General features: G+C 32.8%; 2 protein-coding genes and 1 long non-coding RNA gene across 3 annotated transcripts; all 3 read right to left on the minus strand.

The window, feature by feature from the left end:
* Nucleotides 1-42: 42 nt before the first annotated feature.
* Nucleotides 43-1,606, minus strand: LOC145333308 (uncharacterized). The gene is made up of 3 exons (XR_013884483.1): nt 1,555-1,606; nt 870-943; nt 43-137 (listed from the first exon to the last, which is right to left on the minus strand). It is a non-coding gene; the product is annotated as an uncharacterized LOC145333308 (long non-coding RNA).
* Nucleotides 1,607-10,443: 8,837 nt separating this feature from the next.
* LOC145333309 (uncharacterized) lies at nt 10,444-12,185 on the minus strand. Its single transcript, XM_080178433.1, has 3 exons — nt 11,933-12,185; nt 11,163-11,714; nt 10,444-11,066 (listed from the first exon to the last, which is right to left on the minus strand). The coding sequence occupies exons 1-3, from the start codon at nt 12,102-12,104 to the stop codon at nt 10,444-10,446; spliced, it is 1,347 nt and encodes a 448-aa protein (XP_080034559.1). The 5' UTR covers nt 12,105-12,185.
* Nucleotides 12,130-14,264, minus strand: LOC145333310 (uncharacterized). The gene is made up of 3 exons (XM_080178434.1): nt 12,545-14,264; nt 12,275-12,418; nt 12,130-12,161 (listed from the first exon to the last, which is right to left on the minus strand). The coding sequence occupies exons 1-3, from the start codon at nt 12,843-12,845 to the stop codon at nt 12,130-12,132; spliced, it is 477 nt and encodes a 158-aa protein (XP_080034560.1). The 5' UTR covers nt 12,846-14,264.
* Nucleotides 14,265-15,277: the final 1,013 nt, after the last annotated feature.

Raw genomic sequence — 15,277 nt, forward strand, 5'->3', positions numbered from 1 at the left:
ACAACCATAGCAGACAAAATCCAATACTAACCCCTACTGTTCCTAAATAAAGTCAAGAGTATAGCCACAAACCATCCACATCCTGTAGATACTGTACAACCATAGCAGACAAAATCCAATACTAACCCCTACTGTTCCTAAATAAAGTCAAGAGTATAGCCACAAACCATCCACATCCTGTATATACTGTACAACCATAGCAGACAAAATCCAATACTAACACCCACTGTTCCTGTATTTATATATTTTGGATTTTTTTGTATTAGATTATATCTGTCTTTCCGGGGCTTTTTAAAAACAAAGCTTTTCTACAATTACGGGCTTTTGTCAGTCCATTCGTCCTTAAAGGCAAGCTCTTCTAGTCAATTTAGACATGTTAGAATTGTCCTTTCAATTTTAAACCTTACATGATGATTCCTATAACAATTTAGATACGATTTGGGAAGCATAGCAACTCTATTATCGTTATTAGAAAGTCCGTACTCCATTTAAAACATGCTGATACAAATTTCTGTATGTTATAATTATCCTATTCATCAGATTTTTGGAATACTGATTCCTAATAGCACAAGGTAAAATGTTATAAGCGAAGCATCTCTGTAATCAAGTTTTAAAAATGTAAGCATGCCCTTAAGTTTTGCAACAAGTTTACTTATAATTTTGTTTAAACTTATGTATAATATTTTGCTTATTCAGTTCTGATACTCTACAAGTGTTAATGTTCGTTTGTCCTACTATTTCAGAGCTTTGCTTTTATGGCTGTTGTCATCCTTGTTTTGATGTGATTTTAGGGTGTAAGTGGTTTAAGACACTTGTATCGAAGCTTCTTTACAACTCATGTCTGCCCGTCGTTCTAAATATAATTATACCTGATTCAGTGATAGTTTCTGGATTACTAGGTTCATCATAATACAGCCACTGCTTTGTATGATGGTCCCAATACCTTAAATACATTTTATAGGCAGTTGTCCGGGGATACAAAAATAAACAAGGCTGATCATGACCAATTGTAGTAACGCTGTTTAAATAAAAAAAATATACAAAGGGTAAGGATATAATTGTCCAAATATTAGATAATACATACATGTATATAATGTATATTTATGTATAAAAATATATATACAAGCTATTGAGATAATGGTACAAGGCTTTGCAAAAAAAAGGAAAACTTAATTCATCAACCATAGAATGCTCATCATATCCCGTTTAACACAGATTCTCAGCATTTTGCCCCATCAAACTTTAAAACCCGTTATTTTACACCCTAAATTAAAAAAGTGAATTAGAATAACCTCCTCAATCCTTTGAGAAATCCTTTAATTCACCCCCCTCAAAATAAAAAGCTTGGACGTCAATTATTCTCAGAACAAATGTTTACATGTTGAAGGGTTAATACTAATAATCGGACAACCACAAGCATTACTAACAGACAAACAGAGGAATTTCTGATATTAATATCAATAAGAAAATTGATACATTTCGGAATAATCAAGCCAAGTTTGAAATCAATAGGACCGAGCATTAATATAGAAAAGCTTCGTTTTTTAAACCTACCTTAGGTGGGGTACTTCATTTGTAAAGTTACAATTCATTTTGAACAGCCTAAAAATCTATCAATTTACATTGAGAATGATAGTAGCAAATCAAAGCTATTTATTACCTTATTGGTCCGTTTGTCAGTAATTTTATACTTTCAATCTACAATTTATATTATTAAGGTCGGTCCGTCCGTAACGGTTAGCTATTTTCGTTAATTCAGGCATGTTGGAATTGTCCTATCAATTTCAAACTTTGCATGATGATTCCTATATAAGTTAGGTAAATTTTAGAAAGCGTAGTAACTAGGGTTGGGCCGGATACTTTTTTGGCCGGATACCGGATACCGGATATCCGGCTGATTTCAAACGCAAATATCCGGTTATCCGGCTAAATTACCGGATATCCGGCCGGGTAACCGGCCAAATTATCACATTCTAAAGTAGCAAAAAAAAATTTCTGGATCATGTTACTTGTCGATGCAGCGCTTATCACATGTTACTTGTAGATGCAGCAAACTCATACATGTTACTTGTAGATGCAGCAATATCCCCGCTCCATTAGAGTTGCTAATATAATTATAAATAGAAACAATTAAGATTAATTCGTTAGCTAAACATTTATTAGTAATGGTTTAGAATATATGCAAAAATATTATTAAATAATTATACATGATATTGAATAGCAATCTGGTTGCACAAATTGTAAAATACATTATCATTATAGCGATCCCTCCACATGTTAATTATAATTATAAATAGAAACAATTAAGATTAATTCGTTAGCTAAACATTTATTAGTAATGGTTTAGAATATATGCAAAAATATTATTAAATAATTACACATGATATTGAATAGCAATCTGGTTGCACAAATTGTAAAATACATTATCATTATAGCGATCCCTCCACATGTATTCATCCAAATAACTTTGTAAGAAGGTTCAGGATGAAGGATGAAGGAAGTTGTTTGGGGTTTTGAAGTTCTTTAGAAATGACTAAAAAGCTTATTTTCAATGAAAAATATAACTAACATTGTCTGCCTATCACCTTTTTTAATCTCCCTTTAACATGTTACTTGTAAGTGCAGCAAAGTTAAACATGTTACTTGTAAGTGCAGCGCTGCATCGACAAGTAACATGATCCAAATTTCTTCTTCAGAAATCTTATATAAATTTACATAAAGTTAAACTTAAAATTTTAAAAAGCAGAGATTTTTGGAGTAAAGTATTAAAAATTATAGAGCCGGATATCCGGCCGGATAGTTTCAATATCCGGTATCCGGCCGGATATTGAAAATGGCCGGATATCCGGCCACACCGGATATCCGGCCCAACCCTAGTAGTAACTCTATAATCGTTACCAGAAAGTCCGTACGTCCTTTTATAACATGCTGCTATTTTACTTTTATGACAAAAATTTTTCATGTGATATAATTTTCGTATTGATATATTTTTTGAATACTGATTCCAAGGACAACATAGTACAATGTTATAAGCAAAGCTTCTCTATAATCAAGTCAATGTTTAAAATTTTGTTCAATATTTATATTCTGCCTGCTTATTCAGTTCTGACACTCTACATGAGTCAATGGTCGTTTGTCCTAACATTTTAAAGATTCACTTTTAGTGATATTTTCATCCTTTTTTACTTCACATTGACTAAATATGCCCAATGATTTCTAATTGTTATTTTATCCTAAATGTTGTAGGCTTGTTTTTGCTGCTGTTGCTTTAACAAAATAAAACATAAATATTTTTCTCGTATTCATTCGAATCCGGTGGACAGGAACCGGTTCTCATCCATACGAAAAAACTATGTCTAGCATCGTATTATATCCAGCTTTCTACGAATATAGAAATGTACAATCATAAGATTAAAACTAGTTTTTTTAGCCCCGAGGAAAGCCGTTTATAATACGATACGAGAAATAACTATTCAAAATTTTAATTTTGATATTGCTACTTTCTGTAACGTTTTACTATAATAACACATGTAGCATGTATTACAAAAATGTCTTTACTAAGATATTTTTCTTTGAATTGTTTGTCCTAACTTTTTCAATATTTATTTATCTAGGATTTTTAGAAGTCATAAAAAGTCACAGGATGTCTTTAACGAAGGATCTCGCTGAATGCTAAACTAATATGGTTCTCCATTACAGAGAAGTTTATTATAGGTCCTGAAAAGGACATCCACTCTAAAAAATATTTTACTTTTCCTCGCTACTTATTGATGTTATCAAAAATACAAACGCAGAATTAAATAAAAATCCTGGAATACGCAGAGCAAAAATTCTCAATGAAAGAAATTGCTTATTTTTGTTAAATGAGGACATCTGAAGGGTGTTCAATGTCTTCCGCTAAAAGAATGTCTGTTGATTTATTTTTTTTTGTTTTAACTTTTTATTAGTTCTTCATCAGATTAGGTCACTAAAATCTACAACTTTATTTATTGTCGGATTTATAGTTTTGCATAAGATTTTTTTTTAAATGTAAGAATATTTTATACAACGTTATTTATTGACATTAAATTCAAAAAAAATCTTTTATCTATCTAATCAATTTTATTACATTAAACATTACATTACCTAGTACAGGGGCGTCCAATCTTTTTCATTTTGGAGGGGATAAAATTTTGAAAATAAAAATTTTGGGGGAAGGTAATCTTTATTTCATAGAGGCATTTTTTAATTGGGGGGGGGGGTAAAAATTGAAAATCCAAAAAAATTTTTTTACCTCCCCCCCCCCTTGGACGTCTTTGACCTAGTACCTAGTATTTTACCTACGATGTACTAACCCTGCAGGTATACCATATACCCAACATAACCTAAATTAATCTAGCCTATGGTAACAATTACCCCCCTCCCCTTTATTTTGAATTTGATTTAAAATGTTTATTAGGCGGGGTTTTATGATTGATATAGTTCTTGTAGAGAAATTGTCGAATCGTCCTTTTTTCAACATTTTGCAGGCATGACATTTTCGCGGAATTGATAGTACACCCTTGTGAAGGTATCCATTCAACATGTAATGTAAATTTTCTTTGGAGGGACTTTTTGATAATATCTTAAACAAGTTTTCAAAAAACCCTTGGGCATTTGTGCTTTCCCTCTAAGTTCTTGAAAAGCAAAAAAGCCCCCTATCCTTATATTTTAAAATTGAAAATAAGAAAGGACATTTTTGTTTTGTTTTGTCCTTTCAGAACGCTATGTGGGAATGCGATTATCTCGGCTGCTATTTTAGATATATGGCTGAAATTTTAGGTTAAGATTCCCAATTTTAATGAGCATTAAGTGTATAATTTACTTTCTTCGTCAGTCTGTTAGACATGCATAACAAGACGTTAAAGTTATCATTCTGTTATTTTTCAGAAAGGTTTCGTGATTTCTATAAATTATTGCATATTTATAAAATGAAACTCTTTTCTATAATTCATTTAGTCTGTTTGTCCTTCCATAAATTTTGTGCTTCTGTAAAAATGGATGTTATCATCCTTGTATCAATCATATAAACAAAAAGTTGAGTCAGTAATATACACTTTTTTCTTAGTTTTTTACGTCATCATTTTTGAGTCAGAATAAGAAAAACATAAAAAGAAGGACCTTTTTTAATTAAGAAACAAGGATTGCAACGTCCATAAAACTCGACAAATAAGACAGTCTACATACAAAAATTATCTGATTATTAACTTGTATAAATTTATTATTAAAGCTTTCTTTTTTTAAGAATGGTTTAACAACCGAAAACTTCCTAAATATATAAAACTTCGTTTCTACATTACAACGTATTTTAAAACTCTTCGTCAGTTGGATTTTTATAAAACATAGGCACATAATTATCTCTATTAGATAAATAAGTAATCAAGTCTTTTCCCCCGTCCTTAGTTCCCCCCCCCCCCTCCAACCCCGGCCTTTTTTCTTTTATATCTCCCTTTCTAATGATTTTAGAGGCGAAGCTTTCTCCAACTAAGGTTGGTCCGTCAAATCGTCCCGATAACGAAAATTAAACATTTCAGACATTTTCAGTAACTTTAGACATTTTGTCAATAAATTTTATGTTATATTGTTGTCCAGTTGTCGAACTATTGATTCCTAGAATGATGAAGCACCATGTAGGCATTAGACAATGGACGAAGTAACCCTATAATATAGTATTGTACGTCGTTTTGTAGTCATTCTGTTTGTCCGTTTAAATTCTTGAGCCTACGCTTTTATGTATGTTGCCATCCTTGTATTAATGCATCATATTAGTTTGAAGTGATAGAAAAACATTAAATTCTCTAACATACTTAACTCACCCTCAACCCTCTCTAGAATGTTCAGTTCACCCCCTACAATGGATGTTGAATACACGTGGATATTAGGACAAGGGAATAATTGTCTTAAATAAGTTTGCTGACATGGAACTCATTTATAGTTCAGTTGGTTCATTCGGTAGGCGGGAATGGGATGGAGTAACGGGGGCAATAGTTTTTTTAGCCCGCTATGCAAATTAACAAAAAAATCTGTTTTAAGAGATCCATGTGATAATATATCCATTTTCTTTCCTTTCACATCACAACCTTGCTCTAGGAAAGTATTAAGAAATCCTTGATTTTTTTTGCAAATTAAAGTTTTTGACACCAAAGGAAAAATAATTTTAGTGTAACCAATAATATCAGATCTTTATTTTTTTTAATTAGTAATATTTTTATGTGATTTTTTCACTATGGAGGAAGGTAACCATGGACTGTTAAATATGCTTCTCCCCATAGTTTATATAAATTCGTTCTTTTATTCGTTGGATTATTTTTTTTTAGTTTATTATGAATTCTTGATTAAGCTGACAGTTTTAAACTGTTCCACCAATAATTTCAATCTAGTTTAGTATTTGAGGGGTATATAAATTAAGGTTGGGCCGGATACATTTTTGGCCGGATACCGGATATCTGGCTGATTTCTAATGCCGGATATCCAGTTCCGGCCGTATATCTGGCCAACGTTCGATATCCGGCAAATTACCGGATATCCGGCCGGATAACCGGGTATCCGGCGTCAAAAATCAGCCGGATATCATGTAACCGGATAGTTTTAAAATCCGGTATCAGGCCGGATATTGAAAAAGACCGGATATCCGGCCCAACCCTAATATAAATGTATCGTCCATTGTCATATCCCTTAAGCACATAAATAGTATATCACTACTAACTATTCTCCTTAATGTTTATCCCTATCTTTTGACCATTACCCCTTTTTTTTAGTTTCCTCTGCTCATTAACTAGCCGCTAAAGGTCACTATTTAGCAGCTACATCCGTTTCAAAATTGTCCAAAATGTTTATTAAACAAGGGTAACCACATCCATAAAATCGAAGCTCTGAAACGTAGGACAAACTAACATTAACTCTAGTAGAATGTTAGAACTAAATTTAACCAAAAAGAGTTAAAAATTAACATGTTTGAATTAGCGTACGGACATTCTAGTAACGATTATAGAGTTGTTGTGCTTTTAAATCGGACCTAATTACTAAAGGAATTAACATGCCTAAATTAACGATAAGAGCTATCTGTAACAGACGAACTGACCCTGATTGTAGAAAAGCTTTCTTTAAAAAAAAAGAAAATTCAGTACCTTGTATAATTTGAAAGAAAACAAGAACATATTTTGACAAAGTGGGGTTTCTTAAGATTAATATACTGTATTATAGCTAGATAGTTGCCAAGCCCCCAAATAATCAATACCCTCCTCTTTTACTTTATAATTGGGAACTTCCCATATACCTCCCCCCTTCCATTTTATAATCTACTTTGGGGTGCGAAGCTACATTTGTAATGGAGAACCATATCTTTTTAGCGGTTAGAGATATCCTTCGGTACACATGGACATATAGACATCCTGTTACTTTATATTAGGTTAATACATTTTCAAATACTGTAACAAAGTATATATGGGTATTTTGTTAGGGTCCTATTCATTTAGAGAATAATATACTGAGAAGAGAAAAATATTTTTGTATATTGAAAGGACACTACAAATCTTAGTTTTGTATCTATCCTATTATATAAAGCTTTTTTTTGTCTGTAGTGAAGGATTTCGTTAACCACTAAGTCCATAGAGTCCTACTTTACAATAAAATTTCTTATAGGTCCCGGGAAGGTTTTGGGCGTTTTTTCTTCCCGTCCATTTCCCTAAGAATATAGAGCCCTTAGAAGCTAGGGGCGCAACCGCCAGTTCTCTATAAGTTTCCCCTGTCTGTCAGTTAGGTATGGTATGTGGTAGGGTGTGTACATTGGGGTTTATTCAACCCCCCCCCCCCTTTAAAATTAAGGAAGGCCTGTCTTCCACATTGTTCACATCCCCCTGGCTAATCGCTGTGCACACCACTGATTCAAAACAAATATGTCATTTATGAACATTTTTATAAAATACCATGCATCGACAATAATCATCGAATTTTTATTTCGACAAAACTTCGTTATTTCTCTATTGATATTTCTCTTAAATATTAAGAAACAATCTAAAAGCCCGGAGTGTCCGTTAACCCTAGAATTTGGGGGCTGGTTTGAAAGGCATGTTTGGGAGTACAAGGTATTTATGGCAATGATGTGTCTACTAGATATTTAAAATATTAAGTATTCTAAACCCTAAACGTATCGTATTTCGAGAAAATTTGGAAGGGAATTTAGAGATATGAAAATATTGAAATTGGGGAATATTAATTTACGTGTGCAAGAATTCTATTTCAAAAATAGGATATTTATTCCCCTCTCCGTTCGTTCAAAAATACCTCCCTATTTCTATTTTTCTAAATATTCAAATTTCTTAATATTTATTTACGAAGTACTTCGTAAATAAATAGAAGATTTTGAAAAATAATAAATTTTTACGTTTTATATTTCTATTTCGAAATAAATCACGCAATCTTAAATTAAGTATGTTCGTTAAACAATTCCGAAATAAAATTTACTAGATATATTAGACTTTTAGGTTCTTTCTATGAAATTAATGTGATGACATAATTTCCTTACTCCAAAAAGTCTACCTGTTAAGAATACGACATTTTAGACGTCTTACTTTTTTCATTGCTTTTTTTACAGGGTAAAATAAAAATTCTTCCTAATATTAAAAAAGTATAATTTTGCATTACGTAAAAAAAGTATATAACGATAATGAAATATATTAAAGTTAACTTATAATAGTTTGTAATTGTATTTGTAACAATATATTTATAGATTCCCTGTTATTTGATATCATCCGTTTCCGGTGTATGCTGTTCAATTTATATCAGGGATAAATATATACACAAAAATTCCTCCAACAAATTTTTATTATTTACCGTGGTCAAAACATATTAAAAAATCTTATTTTAAAAAATGTAAATATAACGAAATAAATTATATTGAAGTTTCTAATTACCCATGTACATTTCTACCTCGTGTCTCCATGAGGTGCACACACACATAGTTCTTCAGTCCTTATTTGAATTTCAGAGTGTATTGACACGTCATACTACGCGTTAGTTAGATACAAAGAAAAGTGAAAAATAATAAAAAATTTAATATACAATGTGAAAACTTCAAATGGAATTATATTAATACAATAAAATAAAGTGATAAATATTATTTGCAATTGAAAATATAGTTATAAAAAAAAGAAGAAAGAAACAAAGTCAAGTGTCAACACAAGATCTAATTCTGTACTGTCGTCCGAAAAGGATTATTGTAGTCTATTGTTTTGCGTGAATGTCATAAGAGTACATGCACGTCAAAATAATAGGCTATGTTTTCTATTTCGGAAGGCGGTACACATAATCATTTAGTAGAGTATATTAAGGTAAGGATTTTGTAATAATTTGTAAATATAAAGTGAAAAGTCTGTTCGTTATAACTTAATTATTCTTATTTTGCCTTTTGGTAATTTCAATTTTAAACGCACAGATTTTATACTGTGAATAATTCGGCAAGCTCCATACTTTGTTTTTAATTATGTTTTTTTTTTATTTTTTTATATCGTTCCAAAATTACAAAGTATCGGGTGTGTTTTATCGATAAGTCTTAGTCTTACCTAAAAATATTGAATCCCTGTGTTCGAAAAGAATTTCCGTGCATTTTTTTACGTCGTTCAGAACGGCTCGGCTCCACATTAGTTAAAAGTGAGTTTTTACAGTAATAATATGATTTAACGGTCTATTTCCTTAAATTAAACTTAAAAACCATATGTTACCAAATATACACACATCCGCAGCCGTATTTCTAGATTCGGCTCCGCGTTTTTTTGCGTTGAAACTCGTTTTTAAATGTACGCTCATATTAAACCTGATTATCAAGCTGTTTTTAAACAAATTTACTTACAATTTTGCTTTGACTCTTATATATTCGCATTCTGATAATTCAGTTCTGACATTAATGTCCGTATTTTTTTTACATTTTAACAACAAATTTTTATGTGACCTAATTATCCGATTGGTCTGATTTTTGGTTTACTGATGTTTGAATGTACAATAATATAAGCGAAGCGGCAAGTACGCATTTTTATTTTTTTCCATCACCCTTTAATTGAAATTCAAATTTATTTTTGGATATTTAGTATTTACTTTCATTTGATGTCCAACTTATTTACTCTAGAACCTCGAGCAAGAGACCATCCACGCATAAAGACACAAGACAAGTATGATTTGAGTAATGTTTTTGGCTTCGCTACTTATTGATTATTCATCCTTGTTAAATTAAATAACAATACTGCAAAAAAATAAATATATCAATAAACAGTTTTTTGGGTTTTATTACAACATTTATTTTATAATGGTAATGATACAGATATTTAAAAAACACAAAATTATTTCATTAAATTATTTGTTTTACTTTTACTTCTACTTTATTTCTTTCCAACATAATTAATATGATAAACATATTTACAAAAATTATTTCATTCACTTTTCCAGTTCCTTGGTTGCTGTCTTCTTGGTAACTTTTACCTGTCTATCCCAAAATGCTTGGGACTTCTTGGGGACTAGCTTGTTCATCTTCAAGAACATGATGGCGTGGATGGTGTCTTTCTCTAGGTTATAGCGCCTCGATGAGTAAACTAATTTGAGGTGTGAGAAAATTCTCTCACACCTCGCATTAGAAACAGGTAAGTTGTTGAAGTTGGTCATCAAACTGACAAGTCCAGGTGGATAACATATCTGCTCTGCAACATGTTCATACCTGGCAGTAAGCATCCTGTGGCTTGCGGTCATTGCTCCTTGTTTGTACAGTTTCTGGCGTTCTTCAACATCGAAATTCTTGGACTTAGATTTTTTGACTTTCGCAATTTCCTCCTTTATCTTAGCGACTTCACGTTGGTAACCGTATGTCAAGGCATGCAACTTGGATTCTTCTATATTATTCCAATCCTTCAGCCCAGCTTTCAGGTGTTTCTTCATGACGTCCAGGGGATCCTTCTGTTTGTCACATTGTTCTTTCTTTTTCTTCTTGGCTGCTGCTTGAGCCTGAATTTGTTTGAACTCTTGTTGTTTGTTCCAAAACATCTTTTGGATGGGTGTCATCATGCCTGTAATACATAAATATAATTAATAAAAATGATAATTGAATTATTTAACTAATGTTATTATTATTATCTATTTTAATTAATATTGTATATCTTTACCTGTGGGAGGTGCAGTTGCTGGAGAATCGTACTCGTCAGCTTCGGAATCCTCATTGTCGGCATCCGCATTAGCACTACGCAGGTCGGCCTCTTCATCTGCCTTTTCTTCAGGACTTAGGTTGGCTCTCAGTGAGATTCGGTGTAGCCGTTCACCCAACAACCTACAATTTTTGGGTGCTTGTTGTAAGATTGTTTTTGCTTCATCCTGTGTCACCGTAAAGCTTTGTGTGCCACTCGCAATCATTTCCAAATGACTGCGTGACAGGGGGTGTAGGTAGAGACAGACTTGCCAGCCTGCATTATTACGGACAATCTTGTTAACTCTTTGGTGAAGGAACTTGAATACACGTCTAGCGAATAAGTTGCCAGGCATACTTGTCCGTAGGGTAAAGAACACCGTATCCAGCATGGTGAACATCTGGACGATTGTGGCCTCATGGGCTTGGGCGGGAATTGTCAGCATGGTATCCACACACTCCAACACTTGCAGGACTTCTCTGAGGGCAAGAACCTGGTCAGGTGTTGGCCACAGATTGTCAAACTTCTTGTTGACTAAAATAAAAATTAAAAATTAATTCTATTGATATATACAGTTCTAATTTTTAATTAAGGGAACGAGAGAAGAAATAATTTATTTAGTTTAAATTTTAATAAACTTCTATTTGTTACCTTTCTCTTTTGTTTAATTAAGGGACAGAGAGAAATTTAAGTTGGTAATTTTGTTAGTTTTAAATTGTTGTTTAAATTATAATTAACTTTTTTGGGTTTACCTTTCTGATCCTGCACGGATTTTTTCACCTTCTGAAGTAGTTGTTTGTTGTCAAACAACTCTAAGAACCGCTTTATCATGTTCATTCTGGAGCTCCATCTCGTCTCCACGTATCTGGTAAGCATACGTTGTCCACTCTCTACCAAAATGCGACGCAGCTTCTTGTTATTCATAATTTTACTGACCAGCTTTGCCAGGTTAATTATGGTTCTGTTGTACCTCTTCCCTTTCTAAAAAATATAATATTTGTTAATTTTCACGTTTTTGTATAATTTATTATTTAACTTTTTAAGTTACTGTATAAGTTATTTAGTTGGTTCTATTAATCATTTACTTAATTTACTTACAACTTTGGCAGCCTGCTTCAACGCCAACTCCACTTGGTGGTTGAGGCAAACGCCTCCCACTATTAGTCCACATTTTTGCTCATCACATATCATTGTTTTCTGGATGTTCTCTTCCATTAGTTTCCCGAAATTTGTGATTGCTGAAAAGAAATAATTTAATAAATTAATATAATTTAGTTAAATGCATTTCGTGAAACTACCCCTGTAAATCATTAAATGTAATTCATTGAATTTTTTGGGAATGAATTTAATTTAACTTTACTTACCCTCTCTTTGTTGTGGATCTTTGATGGCGATGGACCTGTAGAAAATCGCACTTGATATGCCGCCATCGCCTTGTCTTGTTCCTGCCAGGGTTTCTTCACCTCCATCCTGACCCTCACCTTCGGCTTCTACAACACCATCCTCAACCTCATCTAAATCTTCTGCTTGTGCAACTCCTTTGTCAACCTCTTCTATAACCATATCCAACGGGATTTCATCTTCACTATCAGCCTCAGGTGTGTCTTCCTTATCACTATCATCATCATCATCACTGACTTCCTCATCTTCATCCTCATGGTTCATGTAACTTGTATACTCTGTGGGGGTTTTCCCGTGCTCTTCATTGAGTATCTTGACGGACTAAAGAATGAAAAATAAATTAATGATTTACTTTCTAATGGTATTGTTTTAGAATATTAATTCTCGTATTCATTCAAATATTCATCTAAAAAAACTGGTTTTATCTTACAATTGTACATTTTACATCCGCGGAAAGCCATTTAAAATACGATGCGAGAAAAAACTATTAAATAGTTATGATTTTATAATTATAATTTATAATTTTTCATTACCTTTACACAGTTGGCAGCCGAGTCGGATGTGGAGCTGAGAAGTTGATAATGCTCAAGCCCAAACCTTTTCAACAGTTGTTCGAAATATTCGTAGATGCTGCGGCCGGAAGCATCGGGTTTAGGCATCTAAACATAAGTAATTAATCAAATTATCATTTAGGTATTTGTGGTCATTCTAAATTTCTAAGAATTAATTTTAAACTTATACCTGTTCACAGGCGAGCAACAATTCTTTGGGACCTTCTGCATCGGTATAGTTTGCAGTTACTGAAAAATTAGTAATTCTTTTATATTATTCATAATAGTTTACTTTACTTTATTTAATTCAGGTTATGTAGCTGCTGCAGTTGTAATTGCATTAATAAATAATAATAGTTTATTTATTTTATTTAGGTTACCTGCAATGAAGTCGGTGTGGTGAACATTGCCGAAGTCGAAGGAAAGGTGCAAACCTGCGGAAACAAAGATAATATTGATTATAATTATTTGTTATTTAAAATAATTAAATATTAACATTTTTTCCGCAGGTGTGCACCTTTCCTTCGATTTCGGCAATGTACACACCCGCGGAAGTAAAGATAATTTAAATTAAGTATTTGTTATTTCTTTCAGATTTTGAAATTATTTAGTAATGTTTTAGTTTATAAATTATAATACTTAATAGTTAATAGTTATTAATACCTTTATTTTCTAAAATCTTCTTGAAGGATTCCATGTAATACTTGTGCTGCCCCTGCAGCCAGTTATGAAGCTGTTTGCTGGTGGGTGCATCCTGCTTGTTGCCTTTCTCAAGTAAACCGACCTGCTTGGCGATGAGATGGTCAAAGGCATTGCCATCCTTATCCTTAAAGCGAATTTTTTAAAGTTAGTATGTTTTTCAACCTATTTTTAAAAAATACACTATTCTAACTGACATGAAGATATATTTCGATTTTAGCAATCATTTTCAATTCATTTTGTTTAAAAAAATATAGGTATGAGACATTAGATAACAGCAAATATGATCAAAAATATTAAACATACATTTACCTTAAAGCGAAGGAAACTTTCATTATTAACCAGTTTTCCTGTTATGTGGCGCAGCGCTTCTAGGGCAGTGGTGTATATTTTGACTTCATGGATAACTTCAGCATCTGCCTGGGCCTGTTGAAACTTCCTCTGAAAGCTGGCCAGGTTCACTCCCTTCCTATACTCTTGGTAAACATCTCTGTGGTCATTGATCCAGTGATGGCGAAACCTCCTAAACAGGTAAGCAATTAATATTATTTTTTTTAGCAAAGCTACTCTATAATTCACCTTGTCCGTCAGTATATATTTTTAATCAATGTTTATGAATACTTAATACCAGTGTTCTGGAGCCGGAGCCGGGAGCCGGGAGCAGCAACATTTTTGGTGGAGCCGGAGCCGGATCCGGAGCCGTATTTTTTGTTAAAAACGGCTCCGGCTCCGGACTAGGTAAAAATGATTTTTTAAAGTAATATTATAATTTGGCAACGGTCTATTTCCATATAATAAACTGAAAAACTATTGTTACTTAACAAATAGACACACATCCTTCTACTTTTATATAGCTTTAATCAAATAAAAGCAAAATATTTTATATTATTTATCTTATTTTATCAAATTCAATAATGAAAAAAATTGATATATTAATTTTAAGGTAGGAGCCGGAGCCGGAGCTGGAGCCGGAGCCGGGAGCCGTATTTCCAAATACGGCTCCCCGGAGCCGGAGCCGCATCAAAATTATACGGCTCCGGCACGTTGCGTTAATACATCATGTTATTTTATGTCAACTTAATATTATTACCTAAGAAGGTTAGTTTCTTGCAGTATAAATTTCTCTCTTGCTTTTGGATCTGTGGGGCATTCTTTCACGTGGTATGTGTCATCCCAGGTATTGAAGTGACAGTATTTGCACCCCCGCCCCCACGGGGTCTTATGCTTACCCTTTCCAGGGTAGTTGGGGATCATGTAAGCATGATCTTCAAGCACTTTAACCAAGTAGACATAAACCTGAAGTAATTTTAATTTTATTAAACATTTTATTTAATAATCTCACACCTGTAACTCTTTTTTTAGTTGTGTTCCTTTGTTGACTTTTAGTTTTGGTTTCAAAAAGTGTCACTTTTGCCCCCCCCCCCCCCCTCTACATTTTATTATTAT

The sequence above is a fragment of the Acartia tonsa genome, chromosome 12 (genome assembly GCF_053477335.1).
Source record: "Acartia tonsa isolate MP-2025a chromosome 12, ASM5347733v1, whole genome shotgun sequence".
In the NCBI taxonomy this organism is placed as follows: Eukaryota; Metazoa; Arthropoda; class Copepoda; order Calanoida; family Acartiidae; genus Acartia; species Acartia tonsa.

Bases quoted from the DNA above. Each gene is read 5' to 3' on its own strand.
- LOC145333309 (XM_080178433.1), bottom strand. From the start codon at position 12,104: ATGAATAACAAGAAGCTGCGTCGCATTTTGGTAGAGAGTGGACAACGT. The intron at 11,715-11,932 runs GTAAACCCAAAA...TTTTTATTTTAG, and splicing joins ATCCGTGCAGGATCAGAAAG to TCAACAAGAAGTTTGACAAT. The intron at 11,067-11,162 runs GTAAAGATATAC...TATGTATTACAG, and splicing joins AGCAACTGCACCTCCCACAG to GCATGATGACACCCATCCAA.
- LOC145333310 (XM_080178434.1), bottom strand. From the start codon at position 12,845: ATGAACCATGAGGATGAAGATGAGGAAGTCAGTGATGATGATGATGAT. The intron at 12,419-12,544 runs GTAAGTAAAGTT...ATTTCTTTTCAG, and splicing joins AGATCCACAACAAAGAGAGG to CAATCACAAATTTCGGGAAA. The intron at 12,162-12,274 runs GTAAATTAAGTA...TATATTTTTTAG, and splicing joins GCAGGCTGCCAAAGTTGTAA to AAAGGGAAGAGGTACAACAG.